The 24,287-nt window shown below is 48.1% G+C and overlaps 1 protein-coding gene across 4 annotated transcripts in view; it reads left to right on the top strand.

The window, feature by feature from the left end:
• The window catches only part of NTRK3 (neurotrophic receptor tyrosine kinase 3), a 359,566-nt gene that overhangs the window by 45,457 nt on the left and 289,822 nt on the right, over positions 1-24,287 (top strand). For all 4 annotated transcript variants that reach the window (XM_006164381.2, XM_027766658.1, XM_027766659.1 and 1 more), the window contains exons 3-7: positions 5,402-5,470; positions 15,580-15,737; positions 16,515-16,657; positions 17,737-17,878; positions 18,871-19,167. In XM_006164381.2, the coding sequence (XP_006164443.2) occupies positions 5,402-5,470; positions 15,580-15,737; positions 16,515-16,657; positions 17,737-17,878; positions 18,871-19,167 (809 nt within the window). The remainder of the gene's footprint in view (positions 1-5,401; positions 5,471-15,579; positions 15,738-16,514; positions 16,658-17,736; positions 17,879-18,870; positions 19,168-24,287) is intronic.

The raw sequence follows: 24,287 nt of genomic DNA on the forward strand, positions 1-24,287 counted from the left end.
CCTGGCACAGGAAGGTCACGGGCCTGCTTACCACACTGGGATTTCCACAGACAGAGGCGAGGTCACCTGGATGGTTCCCAGCTCACAGCAGAGTTAATGCAGGAGGAGCTGTCTAGGACCTGTCACTCCTCAGGACCCAGAATCTGGCCATATGTACCTCTGGCTGCTTGTTCCCAGAGCACCCAGTAGCCACATGGCCATGGTTGATTACTCTGGGCCCCAGAGCCTGGGCTTTCAGAGAGCCAGCTGTGCAGGATAAAATTAATGGCTTTGTTTAGGAGTCTCAGATGAGAGAGAGGGGCAATGTCACGGAGCTTGATTTTGGGAAAGTGTTTGATGCCTCCTCTCGTAAAACCTTGCTCACCAAATTAATTCAGTGGTCAGGTGGCTTGGCAACTGGCCACTGACCCACGGAGAAGTCAGAGACTGGGGATAATGGATCTGTTAGGGAGGAGGCTGGTGCGGGGCTTAGAGACAGGATGGTTCTTAATTAAACTCTTGTCTGATGAGCGGGGTAACCAGCTCATCAATAACGTATGACACGTGGATACAGGTGGGGCACCCGCTAGACAGTCGGGGGCAGTGCGTTCTGAGTGGGTGGTAAGTCATGAAGAAGCGCTTCCCCCCAGCTTGCCCGTTTACTGGCCACCAGGAGCATCGATCAATACCTGGGAGGGCGGCATAGCCAGAGACTGGCCCTGCTTGTTTGTGGCCTTCTCATCTTTTTAAAAAGAATTTTTTATTTCATTAAAAAAAATTAATTAGATGGAAGAGAGGGAGAAAGAGAGAGCGAGAAGCAAACTGCCAGGTCCAGGACTTGAACCTGGGCCGGCTATGTGGGAGTTGTGCACATAGCCTCCTCCCTGGTTCTGGGAGCACGCACTGGGTTGTATGTGCATATGGGCTGCAGTGGTCTCTCCAGCTGGAGGAATTTGGGGAAGCCTTTTCCGCCAGGTGGCTTTGGTGGTGGTGGTGGGGGGTCGGCAGCGTGGGTGGAGGTAGAACAAGCACACCTGTGAGAGTGTGGGCCCGCCTCCCCCTTCCCAGGTGTCTCAGGACTCCACCCTCCTCTAACTCAGAACGAGAAGGCGCTGTTCCTTATTCTTCATTTGCACAGAACGCCTGTTACAGTCTTTCTTTCGGAGTCCGGGTTTTCTCTTGACATCTCTGCCTAATGTAGCAAAGCATGGCCCTTGCTAGAGGACACTGCAGGCGGCCTGCTCTCTGCCTGGGGCTCCCCAGAACTTGCAGCAGCCTCCCCAAAAGAGGAGCAAGGCTGCCTTTCCCTGCCTGCCCCCGTCTCCTGGCTTCCCACCACCAGGTGCCTGTGTATCATAGCGGGAGCAAGTTCCCCAAGGCTCTGTGAGTCTGGGGTTTCTGGCTGCAGACTCCCTGGAGGACGCTCAGCTTTTAGCACCCCAGGCTGGGGTAAGTGCGCTCTGGGGTGGGGCGGGGAGCTAAAGACAGGCGGGATGTCTTTCCAAAGTCCTGCAGGGAGTGACTTGTGGATTCGGGAGCTTGGACTGGTTCGACCTTTGCCACTGTGGGTGCTGTTGTGTGAGGCACTACACTAGGACACACAGCGAAGTGAAAGATTTCTACCCGGGTGAATCAAACGCTTCGACTTATTAGCACATCCCTACAGGCTCATGGCAGTGGAGACTCAGAGAGAGAGAGAGAGGTCCTCAAACCTTCGGTCCTGACCCCATACAGTGAGCGCCCAGTGTGTAGCTGGGATAGGATTAACAATTCTGGGCGAGGGGAGTGTACGTGAGACCCCTGCCTCACCCTCCCAGCTAGAGGAGGGCCCCTGCAGAGACCTCTGCCCAGGTCGTGCCCTCGAATGGGCATCAATGCAGTTTTTCTTCCTTCTTTATTTTTATTGTACACGGACACGTTTCCAAAGGTTTTTGAGAGATAGGATTAAAGTACGAGTTTATTTGGGCATAAAAAAGTTTGAAACTCACAGAAAGGTTTGCAACTCACATGTCATTTTTTCCATAATCTGGATTTCTAATGACTTTTCGGAGCCAGCCCCCCCCCCTTTTAGTTTTATATATTGACGGGGCACAAAGTGATGTTACGATTTCTGAATCCCATGTAGAACAATGAGGTCCAGCTAGTGGACATATTCTCACCTCACACACTCATTGTTCTTGGTGAGAACATTTAAACTTTATTCGCATAGTGATTTTTAAATGTGCTGTATGCTGCTATTAACTCTATTCACCATGCTATGCAAAGGATTTCTTTCTTTTTTTTGAGATTTCTGTTATAGGGCACGTGTACTCGTCAGAGACACACAGAGACAGACAGAAAGCAAGACATCACTTCCCGGGGGCGATGGCCACGCCACAGTCCCTTCTCCTCCAGTCTCCTCTCAGGATTTTGGGCACACATGCACACATTAGGAGTGTGTTTTAAGCTACTGGGTCTGGGACTAGAACCATGGTCGACTGTGTGGGAGTCCAGTGATGTAACCATTACGCCATCCCAAAGATGTTTAAAAAAAAGATCTTATTCCTCTGGTCTAATTGAGGCTTTGTACACCACCGTTCACCTGCCCAGTCTTTGGCAACCACCCTTCTAATCTCTGTTCCTATAAATTCTATTGTTTGGGATTTCACATGTGAGAACACGTGGTATTTGTTTTTCTGCTCCTGGCTTCTTTTACTGAAATGTAATGTCTGATTCTACCCATGCAGTTACAGAATTCTACAAGTTACAGAACTCTTTCTCCAAGACTGAATAGTATTCCATAGTCTTCAATAGCGCTCCACTGTGTATGTACCCCATTTTGCTGTTCTTGTTTTTATCAGCCTCTCCCTTAAGTCGGTGGAGAATGGCACAAGTTTGTAGGCGTAAGACACGTCCCCGCTGGGGAAGGTGAGCATGATGGATGGCTTTGGTTTCTAGGCGTTTAGCGACAAGAGCTGTCACACCAGTGCTCTCAGCCCTGTGCGGGCGATGGGGCAGCCGCCTCGAGAACACTGAGAGCTCGGTGCTGAGCAGCGGGTGCTGGGTCTGGGGAAGAGAACCGAACAGTCAACCTGGGAGACAGATCTTCGTGTCTGTCTCCCTTGTCTTGTCTGTCTCCGAGCCACCTTTCTCACACAGTCACAGGCTGTTCTGGCCAGTGTGGGGCCAGGCCGGCTCCCCAAAGGTAGGGCTGAATGACATGAGAAGAAGCCCTGTCCTGTAGGTCGTCCTTGTCGTTGAACTCTTACAAACTGGGTAGCCTCACCTTCCCTCTCTTGAGCTCCAGACCCATTTCTGGCAGACTGATTTCTCTGTCCGGGTATCCAACAATCATCTGAAACTTAGTATTCACCAGGGGGAGGCTCTCGACCCCACTGCTCAGGGTGATTAAAAGATACCACTGCTCACCTGGTTGCTTAATAATTTTTCCCTCCTCTCGCAGATATAATTCAAAAAGGCCACTCTTCTTCCAACACCTGTCTTGAATTCATTTCCTTAATTATCTCTAATCCGTTCTCTTGCCTGGAATACTCTAGCAGCCTCTTAACTGGCCTGCCAACTTCTAGTCTCGGTCTTCCATTTTTAAACATGGTACTGAAATGATGTCACTTCTATGTTAAAAAGCATCCAATGCCTTCCTGCTGCTTTTTAAACTAAAATCCAGGGGCCAGCAGGTGGCATAGAGGTTAAGGTGCTGGATTTCCATGTGGCCGACTGTGGTTTGAGTACCGGACCCAGTAGCTTGAAACTCACGCTAGGTGCATGTGCGTGCTCAAAATCCTTCTCCTCTGTTGAGAAGGAATCACATTGTGGCCATCCCCCTTCTGTCTCTCTGACAAGTGCATGCACCCAGTAGCAAAAATCTCTCTCAAAAAATAAATAAATAAACAAAATTCAGACTCTTCTTCATGGTCTGCAAGGTAAGTGTGTCCTGAATCCTCCTCCCACTTACCCCGAAGTACTCCCATGCCCCCCTTTCCCCCCCTTTTTTTTTATTATTATTTAGCCTCCCTTCCTTCCTGGCCTCCCAATTTCAATTTTACTCAGGCCTTTCTACTGGCTGCCTCCCTTGCCTGAAACACTGCTCGTTCTCATTCTTCTTGTGTCAGGTCCGATGTTACCATCTCAGAAGGTGGGCACCGAGCATTCATGAAGTAACCCTCTCCTGCTCTCATGTCAGCATGCTTATATCACTTTGTTCATATTCTTCTTATTCATTTGTAACTTGAATCCACGGTTCTCTAAGGACCCTACTTTCCCCCTCCATAGTCCACCCCCCTCATTCCTCAGTGCAGCCTATCAGTGTCTTAATAGATATTTGTTGAAGTCATCTCTGTACAGGTGCATGTATAAGCCGTATGTGTGTGTATGTAAACAAAGGGGTTTGTATTAATTACCTACATGTTTAATAGAAACCAATATCCACATGCTTGTGAGTGCGTCTAGATATTTACCTAAACGGAATCCACACCATCATCCGTTCCCATCGCTAGATGAGTACATTGTTCCTGGGGCGCCGCTTCAATTCTAGCCGTGTCTAACTGCTGCCTTTAAGGACTGTTAGTGCAGCAAAAGTTGTTTGTTGAGCCTGGCCAGGTAATAACCGTGGGCGTGTTTCTTCTTTTATTTCAGAAGACTAATGGCTGCTCCTTTCCCCTGTTCATCCTAATGAGAACAATTAAATAGCCATTAGGAGAACAGACTTGTGAGCAGAAGGCTGATGTCTTGATCACTGATGGGCATGTTTTCCAGGGGAGGTACCCACTAGAAGGCATTGTAGGTGACCTGTGCAGTTTTGTGAACTGTGTGAATGTTCAGAATGCTTTTTAGCTTGTGTATCCTCCATTCTGGGGCAGGCAGGTGGCATGGTGGTTAAGGCACTGGACTCCCACATGGCCAACCATGGTTTGAGTCCAGGATCTGCCAGCTTCTAAATCATGCCGGGCGTGTGTGTGTGAATGCCTGAAATCCTGACAGGAGAATGGAGAGGGAGAGATTGCAGCATGGGTGTCACCCCAGGAGGTAGTTTTTTATTTTCCCTTTTTTTGTCTCTCTCTCTCTCTCTCCAGCAAGCACATACACCCTATGGGAAAAACTTAAAAAAAAAAAAAAAAAAAGGGGAAAAAAAGTAAATAAATAAGGAGGGGTGACTTCAGAAAAGTTCCCTGAACTTTAATTGTGGGAGAATAAGAGAATTTTATCATTTCTTTGATATGCAGAGCTTTGCCCTTTAAAAGACCCTAGAATTCCCTTTCAACCTGGCCTGTGGCCTCAACTCTTAGCAGATGTATCATTTGTGAAATCGAGGAAAGAAGAGGAAAAACAAAGCCAGGCTGCAGTGAAATGAGCCTGCTAACTTCCAAGAGCATTATCTGTATGAGATTTGTCCTTTAATTTTTCCCTTTACTTGTCAATCTTGCAGAAACCTGTCGAGTAACCGGCTCACCACTCTCTCGTGGCAGCTCTTCCAGACGCTGAGTCTTCGGGAATTGTAAGTTCAGTTGAAGACTGTTCAGGTAGTAAAGTGGTGGTCGTGGTTGGGTGGGGAGAAATGCCAAGCCCTGGAGTTACGGGGAGGCTACGGAAGGACATACACTTGAAGGGGCTACTTGGGTTGGGTGACAGAGTGTACGTTCAGTGGGAATGATGTACTCCATTGCTTGATGTGATGTTCTTTCTGGACACAATCTTGTTTTGGAAGACAGACGTCTCATCTCTTAGCAGGACTTAGTGCTGTGGTCTATAGGTGATTGATCATATTATTCCTAGTATTAATATGTTTAATAAAGATTATTTATATCAGCCTACACAATGTTTATGATACATAATTTTGTAGATAATCAGATGTATTTTTATTTTTATATGAGCTTATATGAATCATCGCAGGAGCTACGAGAGATAGGTATGACTGTTCTCAGCACTTGGGGGTGAGGATTTTGAGCCCCAGAAAGGTATATGAGACTTAATCAAGATTGCATTGCTAGAGATGGGTGGATCCAGGACTTGAACCTGGGCCTTCCAACTTCACAATGCACTATGTCGTTTATATCACTCTTTTTATATCACTCATGATCTTCTGTTAGCTTGCTTGGCTTGAGGACAGGCATCCCAGGGCAGGAGCGAGAGCAGCAGCAAGGCCATGCATTTGTCCAGTCTGCATGTGAACCGCTTAGCCTCGCTGCATTCCAAGCCGATCAGTGTACCCCTTCCCCACCAGCCATTCTGCACAAACAAATGTCTGGATGAGTGAAAATTCGTGACCACTGCTGGAAAAAATAACTCATGTTGATGTGTGAGTCATCAGGGTCATCTCTGTGCGTGAAGGACAGCATATTATGTTGAGGGAATAAATCAAGGATTAAATTGAAAAGGATTGGAGGCACGGATGAAGCTAGGGAGTCTGGGTTCCAGAGACACTGCTCATGTGTTCCCTTTCACTTGGTGATTCAGATCCAAGTTCACTGGAGGCCGATGGCTTTACTGTCTTTACCAAGAGGCAGCGATTTCGATACCTCGCTGTATTCTTGGCCTTTCAACTTGTTCTCCCTCTACCTGGAAAGACCTGAGTTCATGGATGAGTCATCACCTTACCTTTTCAGACCCAGCTGGTCAGGAGGGGGGTATTTACATCCATTGCACCAACAGCCTTTCACCCCCTGACAACCTTAGACACCATCCTTAGCCTCATGAGTCTCTGTGTCCACGCGATGCTTCAGAGGGCTTGTTCAATGGATAAGCTGTATGGAGATTGTTTCCTTAAAGTATTGGAGGGAGTTTAGGGCAGTACTACAGCAGGGTACTTGCCTTTCTTAGAATTTTACCCTCCTACCAAGCTACTCCTGTGATATGGGCACCGTAGGGTAGTGAGGAAGGTTCTTGAGTCATGTACGGCTGAGATATAGATGTTCACAGTCAAACCTCCTACGTGAGCTGGAGAAAGGTAAATATGTTCCTATTTGTTTATGAAACACTGCAGAATAGACTATGTCACAGATTTCCAACTGTCAGACTGCTGCTCTAGATGTGTTGTATTCATTCCCATCTTTGGAGGTGGAAAGATCTCGGGGGTAAATTAGCCTGACTTCTGCCATTCCTACTAGCCGGGTTTCTGAGCGCTTCCTCTGTGCCAGGCACTATGCCAAGCAGCTAACTTACATATGTTATTTAATGTAATCCTTACGATGAGTTTGTAAGGTGGGGATTATTGCCGCCACTTCACATACGAGGACAGTGCGGTGCCTGGCAAGGTTAAGTGTCCCGTTTGAGGTTGCTCACTAAATTGAGCTCTGACCACTGTGCCCAACTGTCTTGCGACTTTTTCCAGTACGAGGCTCTAGTGGGACAATACTTTCCAAAAGGACATGATTGTGGTTCTTTTTTCAGTTTTCCCGGAACGACCAGGGGACTGTGAGGGCTCTCTTTTTTTGGGACTCTTGCATCTAATTCTTCTGGGACACCTGCTGCTTCATCTGGGGGAGACCAGGGACAGTGTCTCTCCAGGGACCAAATGGGATCTGCTGTTGGCTGAATTACTGAGAAAAACGTAGAGCCCTCTTTCTGAGAAATCACTGGATGCGAAATCAATGGTGTGCTGCCCTGGTGACCCGTTTCGTGGAGTTTTAGAAACAGTTGTTCTGTGGATATATATTTAAAGAAAATGTCAGATTTCTCTCAGAGGATTATGGGATCCTGCATTCATCTCGGCCTTGGATCAATATGCCAGCGAGCTAGATGTGACTTATGGAGGAATGAAGACAGTCCCTGTGGTGTGAGTCAGTCTGTGAGTGCCACCATGTCCGTGGAGTATTTTATTTCTGTCATGTTATTAAATAAGAAAAAAAAAATTATACCGGAGAATAAAGAAGCCCTCTTTTAAGGAGCAGTCACCCTGGTAGGGGTCTCTGTTTTGAGGAAGATTTAAATGTTGAGAAGTGGAAATTTTATCTTTTGGCTGGAGGGGCCGCGTGCTGGCTCTTCGCTGTGGCTATGATTAAAATCCAAACAATCTCACTTCCTGGCAAGTGGAAGAGGGGGCAGTGTGTTCTTGTCTGACTTCCTGATTAGTCCACATGGCGCCATCTGCCATGAGCCATCTAGACTGCCAGGGTCTGCCCCATGGAGCCTGTGGGCTGCGGTGTGGGGACGGGTCGGGTGTTTCAAGGAAGAAAGAATTTGGGCCTTGGAGGGGAGAAGGCTCAGTGTGCTGTGGCCGCCAGGGACATCACACGCCAGAAGTGGGAGGCTTTGAGAGACCTTCTGCAGGAACAGAAGGGGCACGCTAGGATGTTCAGTAATTTCATAGCCCATTGAAGATCTCTGCTGTACCCCAGCCAGTCCCTCCCTGTCTAGAGGACCCCTGATGAAGGACTAATGCCAGTGAGAGTCCCCCAATGGGAGGGCTGCTTTCCCAGTTGGATAGAAGATGGAAGAGGCACATCCTAAGAGGAGCACCTAATGTATACAAGGTTCTGTTTCATCTTTGGAACAATCCCACGAGGGAGATGCCATGGTAATCCATTTCGCAAATGAGGAATTTGAGGCTCGGCCAAGTTCAATAACTGGTCCAAGATCACATGGCAAGTAAATGGCAAATCTGAGAATTAGAATCGTGGTGCTTACGATTATCGCCATCAGGTCTGCTGTGTCCAGAGGCCGTGCTCTTTCCGTTACTCAACCCGACAACACACCTGAGCGCTCATGGCCTTCATCTGGAACCCACTGTCAAGCTGGTGCCTCTCGTGAGTGGAGTCATCAGAAAAAACAAACTGCCCTCTCAGAGTCCTTCCCACGTGCCAGACCTTTCCTATACTTTTCCTTAGTTACTTTTGGGAGGTAAGGGGGATGATCTTGTCTAGCTTTGGACTTATGGTTCTTGCCAGTCCAGGTGGTGCTCCTCTTACGGGGTGAACTGGAAACATCTTTCAAGGCTGGCTTTGCAGCAACCAGCAATATTCAGTGGCACAAGCCTGAAGAAATTTGACGTGACTTTGTGGAGTGCTCTCAGAAGTCTCCAGTTAGGGCAAGATGGTGTTTTTTCCTTAAAGAGAAGACTGGAACTGTCTGTCCAAAAATCACAGCAAGCGTCAGAGAGACTGTCTTAGAGGAAAAGAATGCATTGGAAAGAAAAGAAGCTTAGATTCTGCATCCCATGATTCAATTTAGGTGATGGCAAGAGGCACCAGTGGATATAAACTCACCGCACAGACACCCTCCAAAAATACCCCAAGGATCATTCCTGTATCTTGAGCAGGCTTCTTTTAATACCCTGCACACACACGGCAGACATGATTAAAATAGATTAGAAGATTTCCTTTTCTTAAAGCAAAGTGATAATTACCTCTGGTGTAATTTGCAGATTTAATCGACTTGGTAATATATTAACTCAGTATCAGAGATGGTTTAGGGTTGAACTTGGCATTTCCTTTCTCCTAGTCTTGGCCGTGTCGGTTTTGTAAGCTCTCAGAAACGTTTCTGAACAACAATACCAGTATTCTGTAGTTAACCTTCCCGGCCCTTTGATAGCCCTTCTTAATTCACAAAGTGTTGGTCATCAGGAAAGCCATGATACATTTTTCTATGTTTTTCTGTGCAAAGATGTGTCTTGACTTTTCTGACCAGCCAGTATGCTACTATATCTTATTGCTAGTCCTCACACATTTGTGAAGAGGGAAAGTGTTGAGGAAACGATCTCCATTTTACGAATGTTAAAACAGTGCTTCGGAGGGCTCAGCAGATGGTGTAATGATCATGTCACCGGACTCCCACGTAGTCAATGATGGTTTGAGTCCCGGACCTGGCAGCTTAAAACTCACGCTGGGCACATGTACGTGTGTGCCCAAGACCCTGAGAGGAGAGTGGATGAGAAGGGATTGCAGTATGCTCATTCTCCTGGGGAGGGGTGATTTCTCATTCTCTCTCTGTCTCTCTCTGTTTCTCTCTCTCCAGCATGCACACACTATAGCAAAAAGTCTGTCTTTAAAAATAAATAAATAAAACAGAGCCTTGGAGAATTAAGGTTCTCACTGTATTAGTTTCTGAAGGCTGCCTCAACAAGTCGCCACAAAATTGGTGGCTTAAAATAACGTAAAAATGTTCTTTGATTGTTCTGGAAACCAGAATCTGAAATGGAACTGTCAGTAGGGCTACACTCTCTTCAAAGGCTCTAAGGGAGAACTCTGCCTTGATGTTCCAGCTTCTCGCGGCCTCTGGTGTTGCTTGGCTTGTGGCGGCATCTCTCTGGTCTCTGCCTTTATCTCACGTGGCTCTCTCCCCTGCGTCTTGACCTTTTATTCCGCTCCCCTTTTTCCAATAAGGACACTGTAGGGATGGTAAGGACCCACCCCAAATCCAGGCTGATCTTATCCTTTGATCCTTCACGTGATTACATCTGCAAAGAATCTACGCTGTTTCCCAAGGTTATGTTCATAGGTACCCAGGGTCAGGACTGAGATACATCTTTTTGGAGGACAAACTGACCAGCTGGGTGGACTGGGACCTTTCCTCAGTGTGCTTTTCCACCATCTGACTGTCGTTATCTCAAGTTAATGTCTTGGCCCTTTGATAATCCTTTATTCTGTGACAGCAGGGCTGCCCTTGCTAGTGTGGGTCCCTCCCTATTTTCCACTGTGTGGCCTCTGGATTGCCCCTGGCAGTGCCCATGTTGGGAGGAGAGACGAAAACCACCAGAATGATGACTAGAGGGGAATCGATGTTTCCTAAACACCTAGTTGTAGCCTTGGCTGTGCCTCACAGTGCCATGTGTGCACATGCCTGGATGGGATTGTGTTAATCTGTGGAAGCCCTCAGGGCCCCGCGATGAGGCCTCAGGCCATCTTGGGGCAAGGGCTGGGCATGGGTAAACTGTGCCCTGAAGCGGCTGGGGGCGGGTTCTTCATGGGGCTGCCGTAATGGGTCATGGAGAGCCATGCTTTTGGATCTGCAAGCCCTGGCCAAAGACTCCTCTGCTCAAGACTTGGTTGGATGGGAGAAGGGGCACAAAATGGGCAGCATCATTTAGACCCCAGGGCTTGGCCATCTGTGCTTCTTGCCCACCTCGTTGTTTGAACCCCCTTGCCAAGATATGAAGAGGACTGTGGAGATGCTTGGCGAAATGCCCAGGGTGCCATTGTTTTAAGACTCAGAATGCTATCTTCTATGCGTGTGTGTCTTGCTGTCTAGGAGCAAAGTCCAGAGGGATGGGGGGAATCGCCAAGGCTCTTTTGCAGTGTCCAGGAGCCTCTGATTGGAGGAAAGGACTGGGTCTCAAAGCGCATCCCTTCTGCTTGGCGGAGTCCTGTACACAGGGCTCTGGACGGAAATGATGAAAGAAAACAAGAAAGCTATTCCTGATTTCATGCCTGGCAGCTTCCTAAGGACCATCCCAAACCTCTCACTTGCTTTTCCCTCCAGTCTCAGGACACCGTGGCACCGCCCACCTTGTGGGGATGTATGGGACAGTGGGCGCGGGGACCTTGGAATCTTTGAGAGTGCAGGACTCAGGCAGAAGGCAGTGGAGAGCTGTGCGGCTCCAGGCGACCTAGCCAATTCTCTTGCTTGTCTAGCCTTTTTCGCCCAGGTGGCTAATTTGTATTTTTACACGTACTTAATAATGAATGACCGCATCTTGTCAAGTGAGCAGCTGGGAAAAGCTAGCCTGACCTGGTTCAGTTTGCACATATTCAAGCATCTGGACGCTCAGTGTCATTCCAACAGAGCTGCCAGAACTTGCTCTGCAACCCGTTCAGTGTGAATCCAGACTGCCCCTCCTCCTCTCCTGCCCTCCCTCTCCCGTGCCCAGTGGGCAGCTAATTTGACGTCCTCCTTTCCTGAAGAAGCCATGTCCCCTCCCACTTGTGAGGGTTAAGTGAAGTAATGCGCTTAAGGCATTTAGTGTAGCGTTGGCTTCATGGCGAGAGATGGAGATATTGTTATCCTCTTATTTTTGTGATTTTTCTCTTTCAACCCTGTATCTTTTCTCAATCTCATTTCTCGGCCACGTTGGCCTCTTCCTTTAAACTTGGGCAAATACCTTCAAGATTTCCTGACCTCATGCTTCCCTTCCCTTTCCTCCTCTAGGACCTTGACCCCTCTCTGCCCATGCTACCCCTGCCCTCATTCTCAGTATTTTCCATCTCTTCTTTTCCACCGATTCCTTCTCTTCTGCTTTCTACCACATCTCTCTCCTCCACTGACTCCCTGTCACCTAGAGCTTAAACTCCTATTTTCCAGTCTTTTCTCTTTCTTTTTCTCCCTTTTCCACTTCCACTCTTTGGTTCTGCTTCCAACAAAACACTGAATTCTACCTCTTGTCCTCCTTTATGATGGCTGCTTGATCATCATCTTCTCTCTCCACCCAATTTGTACTATTCTGCGCCCTTCCTAATTAGGCAGTAACTCTCACGCGGTATTCCAGGCTCCCTTGGAGGTCCTCAAGACCCTTTCAGGGCGACCATGAGGAGAAATCTATTTTCGTGATAATTCCATGACATCATTTGCCTCTTACATTCTCATCCTTTCATGAGTGTACCGTGGAATTTTCCACAGACCACGTGACACGAGACATACCATTTTCCTGATGACCAATGGAGTTTATGCTCTTAGTGTTCTAAATTTTTACCAGTTTTCATTTGTAATAGGATAAATCATGATGGATGTAACCCACATAAACACAAGCTCTTTGAGGCCCTCAGGAATTTTGTAAGAGTTCTGAGCCAAGAGTTTGAGGACATGGCCCTAGACTCCGGCAGCCTCTATGGTGCCTTTATGCGAATTAGAAAAGATGTCCCCTCTGTGTGAATATATCCACCCGCTGGGCACTAGGTCTAGCCAAGGGTGTGCAGACCAGCTTTCATGCATTCATCCCTTTAGCTGGGTAACTTGAGAAATGCATAAATGCAACTGTAAATGGTGACCCTGTATTTGTAAGGCCATCCTATGTGGTATCCCAACCTCCAGCCCTCCTGTTGTCCAGTGTATCCTGTGCAGTGTGGTTGGGTTGCTCTTCTTCCAGAGCTACTTTGTTCATACCATTCTCCAGCTCCAAGAGCCTTGATGGTTTCCCACTGCATCAATTACAAACTTCCTGACTTGGCTTCCACTCCTGCCCCCAGCTTTAATTCCCAGGGATCCCTGGGAGAGACACACTCTCAGCCCCGGCTGGGTTTAGCCTTTGCTGTTTCCTTCTAACTCTTCTCCTGGTCTCTGCCTCCATGAACTTCTGAAGGCAGGAGTCCTGTCCTTCTCCTCTTTGCATTTGCTGTGGCCTTGCTCATGACCAGTGAGGTCAAGGCCCAGGGTTTTAGAATCCAGAAAACTGAGGTTTGAAACTGTTTTGTCACTCACCAGCTGAGGGCCCTTGAGAATGTGACTTAACTCTGGCAGACACTCCCCCCTCTTTTTTTTTGAAGAGATTTTTGCTATAGGGTGTGTGCGTGCGCCAGACAGACAGAGAGAGACAGAAAATGAGAGATCACCCACCCCCAGGGGGGATGACCATGTTGTAATCCCTTCTCCTCTATTCTCCTCTTGGGATCTTGGGCATACACACAAACACGCCCGTCGTGAGTTTTAAGCCACCACGTCCGGGATGCGAACCGCGGTTGACTACGTGGGAGTCCAGCAACATAGCTATTATGCTAACTGCTGGTCCCGCCACTCCCCTCTCTTTATGGGGACAATATGGCTATCTCCTGGAGCTGTTGTAAGAAGGTGATCAATCAAGGTTGTTCCCTTCCCTGTACTTTCTCTGAAAGAGTGCCATTGCAGAAAGAAATCATGGATAATTTTAAGCTAAGAGGATGATACCATGTAGGGGTATTTGCACATTCTACCTGCGGTGTCTTAGTGGCTAGAAAATATTGATTCTTCTTCCCAGGGGCCTCACTTTTTCCTGTGAGCTGATTAATCCTAATGCATACTTAACTATTTTGGAATTTGCCTGTTGTCAGAAATATCCTGGGTCTTAGTGCAGTGACCCACGTGCCCCCTCCCTCTGGGTTCCAACAGATTCATCCTCGCAGTAGTTCAGAAAGGGAATCGTATTCCTCTCACTGATCCAAACATTCAGATTTATAGGATTCTCTTCACTTGAAGAGTTTTGGGTTAATCGATGGTGCCCATTGTCCCTCTCATAATAACCATCAAGAGAAGCAATGTCTTGCTCTAGATCACAAAGAGAAACAGTGGGAAAGGAGGGCCTTGACCTTGACCCTGACCCTGACCCTTTCCCCATCAGACCTTTTTCTTCAGCAGACTGAGTGCTCTTGAAGAGCAGGACTGTCCTCATCCTTGTGTCAGCAGAACTCAGCTCATGGCCAGATATGGGACAGGTACTTAGGAAGAGTTTGGTGAATTCATGCAGGAATAAAACTAGTCCCAAGATAGACTTTGAATGTATCTTGGAGATAGCTAACCACCTATTCCTTCGGAGAAAATAACTCTCTCTCAATCTTTCTCTCTCTCTTGCATTCAACAACCATTTATGTACCGAGATCAGCGTAGGTACTGGGGATACAGGAATGGATAAATAGGCAATGGCTCTGACCTCAGTGGAGTTTCATTTTTGCTTGGGGAAAAGGATAAACTAACTCAAGTCAATATTTAAATGATGCTGATAAATTCTAAAAGGAAGAATTCTAGACAGGAATATAAGAGCAAGGGATTAGGTAGGGGTTGGGCAGGCTTTTTTGTAGAGGGTGATCAAAGAAGGCTGTATGATTTCCTACTGGAGTGAGGGAGCGAGTCTTGCAGTTGTGTTGGATAAGAGTTTAGTGGCCAGAGGGACAGTGGTCATGAAGGATCTGTGGTAGGAATGAGGCATTCGTCCACAGTAAGGTCAATGTGACTGAAGAGACTGGCATGTGTATTAGGGCACTCCAGAAAGACAGAACCGATAGAATATATTGATAGAATAAGTAAGAACAGAGGAAGGAGAGTGTATATCCCAGCTCTGGGATAGAGATCTGCCCACAGTCTCCTTTCTCTGTCTTTGTTCTCTCTGGTCTCCAGCTGAAAAAATGGCATTGTCCACATTGGGGGTGAGTCTTCACTCTTCAGTCCATTCAGATTCAATGCTAATCTCTGGGAACAGCCACAGGGGCACATCCCAAAGTAATGCTTTCTCTAGATTTTCCTTAATCCAATCCATTTAATCTAAAATGAACCATCCCAAATGGCAAGTGAGAGATGAGGTCAGATAGAGAGGATGGTGGGGATTACGCAGGGCTTTGACTCTGACTTCCCATGAGATGGGAAGCCATTGGAGGGTACTGAGGAGAGGAACAGCATAACTTGATGTATTTGGAAGGTCCTCTTTGCCAGGCGAGTTAAGTAGTGTGGATTTCTTCTTAAAAGTGAGTTTATTAGTCTTAAAATGAAACCAATTCTGGAACCTGTAAGTGTGTGTGTGTGTGTGTGTGTGTGTGTGTGTGTGTGTATATATATATATATTTTTTTTTTCTTCTTCTTCTTTTGCAACCTTGCTAAACCCCTTCTCTCCTCAGTCCCTGAAGAGCTGGTGGGGCCTCTTTGGCTTCAAGCCCTGGGAGGGAGCTGGGCCATCTTCGGTTCAGGGGTTCCCTTCCCCTCTCTCCTTGCTCACAGGAGGTTGGAACAGAACTTCTTCAACTGCAGCTGTGACATCCGCTGGATGCAGCTGTGGCAGGAGCAGGGGGAGGCCAGGCTGAATAGCCAGAACCTCTACTGCATCAACGCCGACGGCTCCCAGCTCCCCCTCTTCCGCATGAACATCAGTCAGTGTGGTGAGTGAGCGGCCTGGCCCCTCCTGGCTCCAGGGAGGCATCCTTCAGACACCAGAGATGGTGCCGGACAGTGGCCTAGAACCACCCTCCCAGCCTTGGACTCTGCGTTGGTTGCAGACCTCACTCACCTCTTCCCTCCTCGGGCATTAAAAAAATTCCTGCCCCTTTGTGAGCCAGCTGTGGGAAGGTTGGTTTCAGGAATGCAGATAGTAGCTAAACACGCCCCTTCTCATCAGCCAGGCTCATCTTTCTCTCTGTGCACCATCCGCCAACAGAATTTGAAGGAGTGTGGTCTCTGGGCTGCTTGTTATCAGGAGCTTCAAGGGTGATTTTAGAAAAACAGATTCCTGGGCCCAACTATGACTTTAAACATCAGATTGTCTGGGGATAGGTCCCAGAAATCTGGATTTCTAGGAAGCTCCCCATGAAAGTCTGAAACACGTTAGTTTTTTGAGACCCAGTGCCCTAAGTGGAATGATGTCATTGGGCTTAACTGATAGAAACGTATTCCTTGTCAGCATCCCCACCCCTGTGGTGCCATGTGGCAGAGTCTTACTGTGTAAGCGTCAGTTCTGAGTCCTGATGCTTCCTGGGGAGGTGATCGGAAGCATCTGGAACTTGAGGGTCTTCTAAGAGCTCAAGAAGGTTGTGTTGGCGTCATTATTGGGCAAGACAAGAAGTAACCACCGTCAGCCCTGTGGGCAGAGCTTCCTTTGGGTAGTAAGTGTCTGCCAGTCTTTTCTCACTCTGTCCCCCTACCCCACTCCCCACTCCCAGACCTTCCCGAGATCAGCGTGAGCCACGTCAACCTGACTGTACGAGAGGGTGACAACGCTGTCATCACTTGCAATGGCTCTGGATCTCCCCTGCCTGATGTAGACTGGATAGTCACTGGGCTGCAGTCCATCAACACCCACCAGGTAGGCTGAAGTGGGCCCCATCAGAAGGCTGGGCAGTGATCATCTCTCAGTCTTTTTTTTTAAAGAATAATTTAAAAGTATTTATTTATTTATTTAAAGAATTGTTTATTTATTTATTTTTAATTTTTCTTTGGTTTGACCGGAGAGAGACAGAGGAAGCCAAGTCCATGCCCAGGACTTGAACCATGGTTGACCATGTGGGAGTCCAGTGCCTTAACCACCATGCCACTTGCCTGCCCCATATTTATTATTATTATTTTAATTGGCTATAAGTCATGCATGCTCACCAGAGAGAGACAGAGAAAGAGAGAAATTGAGAAAACAAGCAAATAGGTTTGGGGCTTGAACTGTGGTCAACCACGTGGGAGTCCAGCCACCTGCTGGCTCCAGTCACCTCTTAGTCTTTATTTATTTATTTTTTGCTTTTTTGTTTGTTTGTTTCTTTTTTTTTTTGGAGAGGTTTTTGCTACAGGGTGTGTGCGCTTGCCAGACAGAGAGACAGAGAGAAAGCGAGAAATCACCCCCCCAGAGGGGATGGCCACACCGTAATCCCTTCTCCTCCATTCTCCTCTCGGGATTTTGGGAACGCACGCACATGTACCTGGCGTGAGTTTAAGCCACCGGGTCCGGGACTTGAACCGTGGTCAACTACGTGGGAGTCCAGCGACGTAGCCATTACATTAACTGCTGGTCCCAGTTGCCTCTTAGTCTTAAAGAAGGGGAATATTTGTGGTCTTGCCACTACAGGAAGAGCATGTAGGCTGGGATTCTGTTCATTTGCAATATTCTCTAGCTGTTTTGACCATATGCATTGCTACCCAACTTCTTGATACCTTTTTTCTCATCTGTAAAGTGGGTGTCATACTACCATTCACCTGATAGGGGTCACACACACGAGGTTTACTTAAACTATTGACTTCAAAGATCCTGGCACTTAGTTTGGTGTGCTTTCGGTAGATAGTCCTCCTTCACCTTCTATTTAACTTCCCTTTTGATTTCTGAAGGTGTTTGGGGTCAGGCAGGGGAGCTGCCTTTGTAGGAACTATTCGTAGGAGTTGTCTTTTTATTGTGGTTTTCAGACAAATCTGAACTGGACCAACGTACATGCCATCAACTTGACGCTAGTGAATGTGACAAGTGAGGACAATGGCTTCACCCTGACATGCATTGCAGAGAATGTGGTGGGCATGAGCAACGCCAGTGTTGCCCTCACCGTCTACTGTGAGTGCAGCCATCATGGGGCACACTGTAGTGGAGGGGGTGCCGGTGTAGGAGGTGGGTGAGGGGCAGAGGCCTTCCTCGGGCTGAGCCATGGACCTGGCCCTCCAGCAGGAGCAGAACTCTTGTAGGGCAGTGTGTCCTTGGAGAGTCACCGCAGAAAGGGCATCCCTGCCCCTTACAAGTGGTGTACCTTCTACTCAGCTATGTCTTCAGGAAGTCTTAAGTTGTCCCATTCTTCCTGAAAAAAATTTAATTTAGTTCTTCCATGAGAGAGAGACAGAGAAAGAGAGAACTCTTACCCCCAACAAAGTTGTGATATTAAGATTGATCCGCAGCTTTGGCCAGCCCTGGGTCAAGGGCATATACATGCCCAGGGTATACTGGGAGATATCCAGATGCAACTTGGAACCTTCCCATGTGGCTCAGTCTCACAGAGTGTCACGTTTTACCACTAGCCATCACGTGCCACCCTCTTTTTATTTTTAGAGAGATTTTTGCTTTGGGGCATGTGCACTTGCCAGAGAGACAGAGACACAGAAAGCAGGAAATTACCCTCCCAGGGAAGATTGCCATGCCACAGTCCCTTCTCCTCCATTCTCCTCTTGGAATTTTGAGCATGCATGCACATGCTTCCAGTGTGAGTTTCAAGCCACCGGGTCTGGGACTCAAACCATGGTTGGCCATGTGGGAGTCCAGCGACGTAACTAACATGCCATCTGCTGGTTCCATGTCCCCTTCCCCCAGCTTTAAAAAAAAAAAAAAATCCCTAAAAGGTCCTGAGAGAGAGAACCCTTCAGCTAAGGTGAATCCAGGGAGCTTGGATGGGGACAGATGGCTCTTCCCCTTGTTGGTTGGTGGTAGGACCTCTGCCCCCTTCAGCCTTTCAGAGACGGGTGGGAAAGAATTGGGATGCCCATGCCAGCTGCTAGATGTCAGCTCCAGGACACAGAACACTCTCCGTCCCGGGCTTCAGCTGTCTTCTCCTCTGGCAGACCCCCCACGCGTGGTGAGCCTGGAGGAGCCTGAGCTGCGGCTGGAGCACTGCATCGAGTTCGTGGTGCGCGGCAACCCACCGCCCACACTGCACTGGCTGCACAACGGGCAGCCCCTGCGAGAGTCCAAGATCATCCATGTGGAATACTACCAGGAGGGCGAGGTCTCTGAGGGCTGCCTGCTCTTCAACAAGCCCACCCACTACAACAACGGCAACTACACCCTCATTGCCAAAAACCCACTGGGCACAGCCAACCAGACCATCAACGGCCACTTCCTCAAGGAGCCCTTTCCAGGTGAGGACGGTGCTGCAGCTGTTGGGCGCGTGGATTCCTTATGAGAGACTGGGTGGGTGGGCAGGCATGGAGGCGTGCTAGGAGAAGCGGCACTGACACTGATACTGTTATTATACTGTTATTGCCCAGACACACGGATGCGGCCAGTCACCAGCTGCATTGTGTGTAAACTGAGACCAAGGCTGCATTTTCCAGTAGCCATCACAGTGACAACCAAAACCTCTGAGAGATACACAGATTACAGATGAGGACATACTGTATTGCAGTACAGAGAGCGGGGATTTTAGAGTTGATGATACGGCGTGAAATTATAATCTAATCATTTACTTGTTGAGAGATGTTATTTCTCTCTCTCTCTCTCTCTCTTTTTTTTTAATTGCCAAAGGATACATGTACTCACCAGAGAGAGGGAGAGAAAGAGAGAGAGACAGCTCTCCTCATAGGGTGTGGTCATGCTTCAGTCCCTTCCCCATTTCTCAATCTTACTGGGATTCTGGGTACACATGCACCCAACGTGGTTTTCAAGTCACCAGGACCAGGATTTGAACCACATTCAGCCATGTGGTATTGAGCTGACTTAACTACTAGGCTATAGGGCCAGCCTAATAATTTCCTTCCTTCCTTCCTTCCTTCCTTCCTTCCTTCCTTCCTTCCTTCCTTCCTTCCTTCCTTTTTTCTTTTTTAAAATGTCAGTTGATGAACACTTAATTGTCTCTGACAGTGAATGTCAAGGGGACCAGGGCCAATAATGGAAGGAGTCTAAGACCTTTGATTTTTTTTGGGGGGGATAATTCTACATTTCTCTGTGTGGGCTGGAACATTGCAAATGCCTTTCTGAAGCTGGAGAAGGAAACACCAAGACAGTGGAGTGGAAGCGTGGGCAGCATCTCTGAGCATGCTCTGTGGTTGAGTGGGCTCATGGCTCTGCCCATGGAGCCATGGAACTTTGTGGACCTTGAGGACTTGGGCCGGGAGCTGAAAGGGTTCAGTCCCCAGAGAGCAGGGGTTCTTATGGGCTGAAGAGAAGTGGGAAGACTTACAGGATACACACACACAAGCACACACATGCACACACAGGTACACAAAGGGACAGGCAGCCTCCATTTGGATGAAGATGACTCTGCAGCAAACAAATAGCCAGGGGGCGGCAGCTCCAGGAGGCCTGGTTTTGCTCAGTGTGAGGGAACTCAGACTAGAAGCCCTGGTGGAGCTGCAGAACGAGGCTGCAGGTGAAGACCTATTTTGGCCCTGAGGTCCAGGCAATGTCAGAGCCACCTCTCAGGACAGCATTGGGGATGTCCCATTGTTTAGGGCCCTGGCAATCCTGTATGACCTGACATTTTCAGCTTTGTCCCCTAATACCCAGTAAGAGGTCTCCAGACACTTCCCACCACGAGCCATGCTGGGCTCTCTTTGGGAAGGTAGAAGAGTCCAGGCCTGCACTGCGGAATAGTGGCTTTTATTTGTCTGTCTGTCTGTCTGTTTATTTTCAATATTTGCCAGAGGGCACGTGCACTTACCAGAGAGAGTTAGAGAGAAAGAAAGAGAGAGAGGGAAAGTGAGAAAGCATTCCCCATGGAGGATGGTCCTGTCTCCATTTCTCTCTCCTTTCAGGATTTTGGGTGTGCATGCACATATACCTGGTATGTCTTTTAAACTGCCAGGTCTGGGACTCAAACTGCATTCAGCTATGTGGGATCCAGCTGCCTTAACCACTACACAACAGCTAGCCCAACAGTGACTTTTAGAGACACAGATACTTTGCTCTTATGATCTCTAAAGTCAGACTAAGCCTCATTGATATAAAGGGCTGTCATGGCCGTTTGTCCTACCTGTGCCTGTCTGCTGAGGAGAGAATGGATTTTGTGTTTAAAGAAGAGCGTCCATTCCTCCCTGATGGGTGAGGAATGAGCCAACCTGAAGCAACGCTTCCATTTTCCAAGGGAAGCTCCTGCAGCCTGGAGAGAACATCAGCGAGTTCTAGAATGCTCAGGAGGGAGGGAGAGCCACTTTGAGCTTCTCCTAGTGTGTGTCTCGAGAGCCCTGGGACAGCAAGAACATGTTGAATGGGGTGGTCCGCAGTTTTTCCCTGAGTTCTGTGCGTCCTCCCAGCCTTGGGAACATGCCCTCTGCCCCCATAGCGTGCAGCAGCCTTTCCTCACGGTCTTTGAATGCCTTTGGCTTAGACAGTGCTTCTCAAAGTGTGGGCCAGGGACCAGCAGCATCCGCCTCTCTCAAACTCAGCTTCCTAAGCCACAAGCCACACTCAGATCTTCTGAGTGAGAAACTCTGGGGTGGGGCCAGCAGCTATGTCAGAGCAAGCCCAGGAGACCTGAATGCCCTTTCCTTAGTAGTCTTCTACTGAGACCTCTGGCTGGAATCTGGTCTAGGACAACGGGGACCATAGAGTCACAGGGATGCCCCAAGGAAACTGTTGTTTCCTCAACCCCGTCTTGACCCTGCCAGGGCCACCCCATGGGAAGGTTTGCTTATTCCATGAACCTTTGGTTTAAGGAATCAATGGGTGATGAGAGGGCAACGACAGGGAAAACTGGGCCAGTCATGTCAAGAGGCAAGAGATGTCTTGACGTCTAGGAGAGAGAGTTATCTGGGGGAGCAGACAGGGATATGTCATAGCTCTCCCCCCGCCCCCCAAAAGCTGAACCTCATGCTGGCTGAGCTCTGGCTATGAGGCTGATCAGTTGGTTCCTGTTCTCATTTGATGTGAGGGTGTGGACAGACCTGCTTGGTCGTTTTGGCCTCTCTTTTGCTTCCAGTCAGCAAAGCCACGAGATTAAGAGCAAGGGTCCTGAGTCAGTCACTCGGTGCCTTTTCCTTTCATCTGTGAAATGGGAATGATAAGAGTATCTCCTGCCTAAATTGCAAGATTAAATGAAATATTGTGTGTGTCCGGTCCTTAGCAGTGCCAAGACAGAGGAAAGACTTAGTAGCTATTAGTTCTTTTTCTTTCTTTCTTTTTTTTTTTTTTCCTTCAGTTTGCTATAGGGCACATACCCCTACCAGGGAGAGGGAGAGAAAGAAAGCAAGTGAGAAAGCACCCCTCAGGGGGATGGGTGCACCACAATCCCTTCTCCTCCATAGGGCACATGCCCCTACCAGGGAGAAGGAGAGAAAGAAAACAAGTGAGAAAGCACCCCTCAGGGGGATGGGCGCACCACAATCCCTTCTCCTCCATTCTCCCTGGAGTTTTGGGCATGCACACGCATGTATCCAGCAGGATTTTCAAGCCAGCAGGTCTGAGAGTTGAACTGCATAGTCCCCCATTTGGGATCCAGCTACCTTAACCTCGCCCCTACCAGGGAGAAGGAGAGAAAGAAAACAAGTGAGAAAGCACCCCTCAGGGGGATGGGCGCACCACAATCCCTTCTCCTCCATTCTCCCTGGAGTTTTGGGCATGCACACGCATGTATCCAGCAGGATTTTCAAGCCAGCAGGTCTGAGAGTTGAACTGCATAGTCCCCCATTTGGGATCCAGCTACCTTAACCTCCATGCCACCTGCCAGCCTGCTACTGGCTATTGTCAGGATTCTTGGGACGTAGGGACGAGATGAATTCAGAAGGTGTAGACCAATGGCCATTCTCTGGTCAAGCTGCTCAGATCCAGTAGATGGTCAGAAGGCAGTCTAGGCTAATGGTGTGAAGCTACATTGCCAGTGTTCAAATTCTTACTCAGCCACTCATCAGCTCTGTGACCTCAGGCAAATGAAACCACTCTGCTTCTGCCTCCGCGCTGGTGATGACAGTGAATCCATGTAGAGAGTCTTTCATGGAGAGTTCCGGTCTGGGACCACAGTGGCATATGCGTTCTGTCCATTGCATAGCGCCATATATTCAGATGGTGCCTTGGTGTGGTGGCCTGTCCTCCCAGCCTGCTGGCCGGGGTCAGAGGTGAGGAACATGCCTGGCTATCATTCTCTTCTAGTCTGACCACTAGGAGTCCCCCTAACAGGTTCCAGAGGAGCCAGGATGTCTCCTACTTCCAAGGCTCACGTACCTGCTGGATGTATAAATGCTTCCAGACTCCAGTGACGGAGCTAAACATTCACAGGCTGATTTGGAGATTACAGGGTTCACAGACTCGGCCAATACATTTGGCTGACGTGAGAACATTCTCTAATAAATGGGCGCCTTATGAGAAATATGCAAATCATTGTAAACTCTGAATTGATCTGGCACCTCTTCTGTCTGGCTCTGAAGCTGAGGCTAGAGCCCCCAACTCCTCCTTCCTCCCCTCAAGTCAGGCACCTGGTCACCTGCAGCTGAGAGAGAGGTGATGGCAGGAGGCTTGTCAGGAATATGGAGAAAGCTCTCTTCTTTCTCCCAAAGCAATAAGCAACAACTAAGCAACCACAGGACAGTGCATTTACAGAAATAAGACTTTCTCTGGGGGACTCCTTTACAGAAAGGGCTGTATTCCACACAGGCGGTTAGAGAATATTGGCTGATTTGTCTAAGAAATAAACCATTTAAGGGACATGAAAATGGAAAATTATCTGTTGATGATAATATGTATGGTAATATCTTTGAACCAGTATGCAGTGTATTCAGAATGGGAAAATTCATTTGGTATACTGTAATGATACACAGTGATTGAATATAAAATAAAGCCAAGATTATAATGACAGTGAGAGCTTTAGCCAAGGGCCTGGTGAACAGAAGACCTGCAATAAAGGAGTGAATGAATGAATTGTTCTTTACAGGGTGTGATGTATTTGTGGTAGAAGCAGGTGCACTGGTCCCTAAAGGTACCAACAGCATTAGCATCACTTGAAACTTCTAGAAATTCAAATTATTAATTTTTTTTTTTATTGTCAGAGGGCATGTGTACTCACCAGAGGGTCAGAGAGACAGAGAGAAAAAAAGCCACTCCCCTCCATGTGGCATGGTCACACCATGAACAGTCCCTTCTTCATTTCTCCATCCTATCAGGGCGAAGGGCACACATGTACATGCACCTAGCATGTTTTTCAAGCTACTGTGGCTGGTGCTTGAACTGCAGTTGGCTTCCTTAATAGGTTATGGGGCTGGCCTCAGAAATGCAATTTTTTTTTTTTTTTTTTTTTTTTTTTGAGAGGTTTTCCGTTTAGGGGCAGTCGGCG

Source organism: Tupaia chinensis, unplaced genomic scaffold (genome assembly GCF_000334495.1).
Source record: "Tupaia chinensis unplaced genomic scaffold, TupChi_1.0 Scaffold143616_1, whole genome shotgun sequence".
NCBI lineage: Eukaryota > Metazoa > Chordata > Mammalia > Scandentia > Tupaiidae > Tupaia > Tupaia belangeri.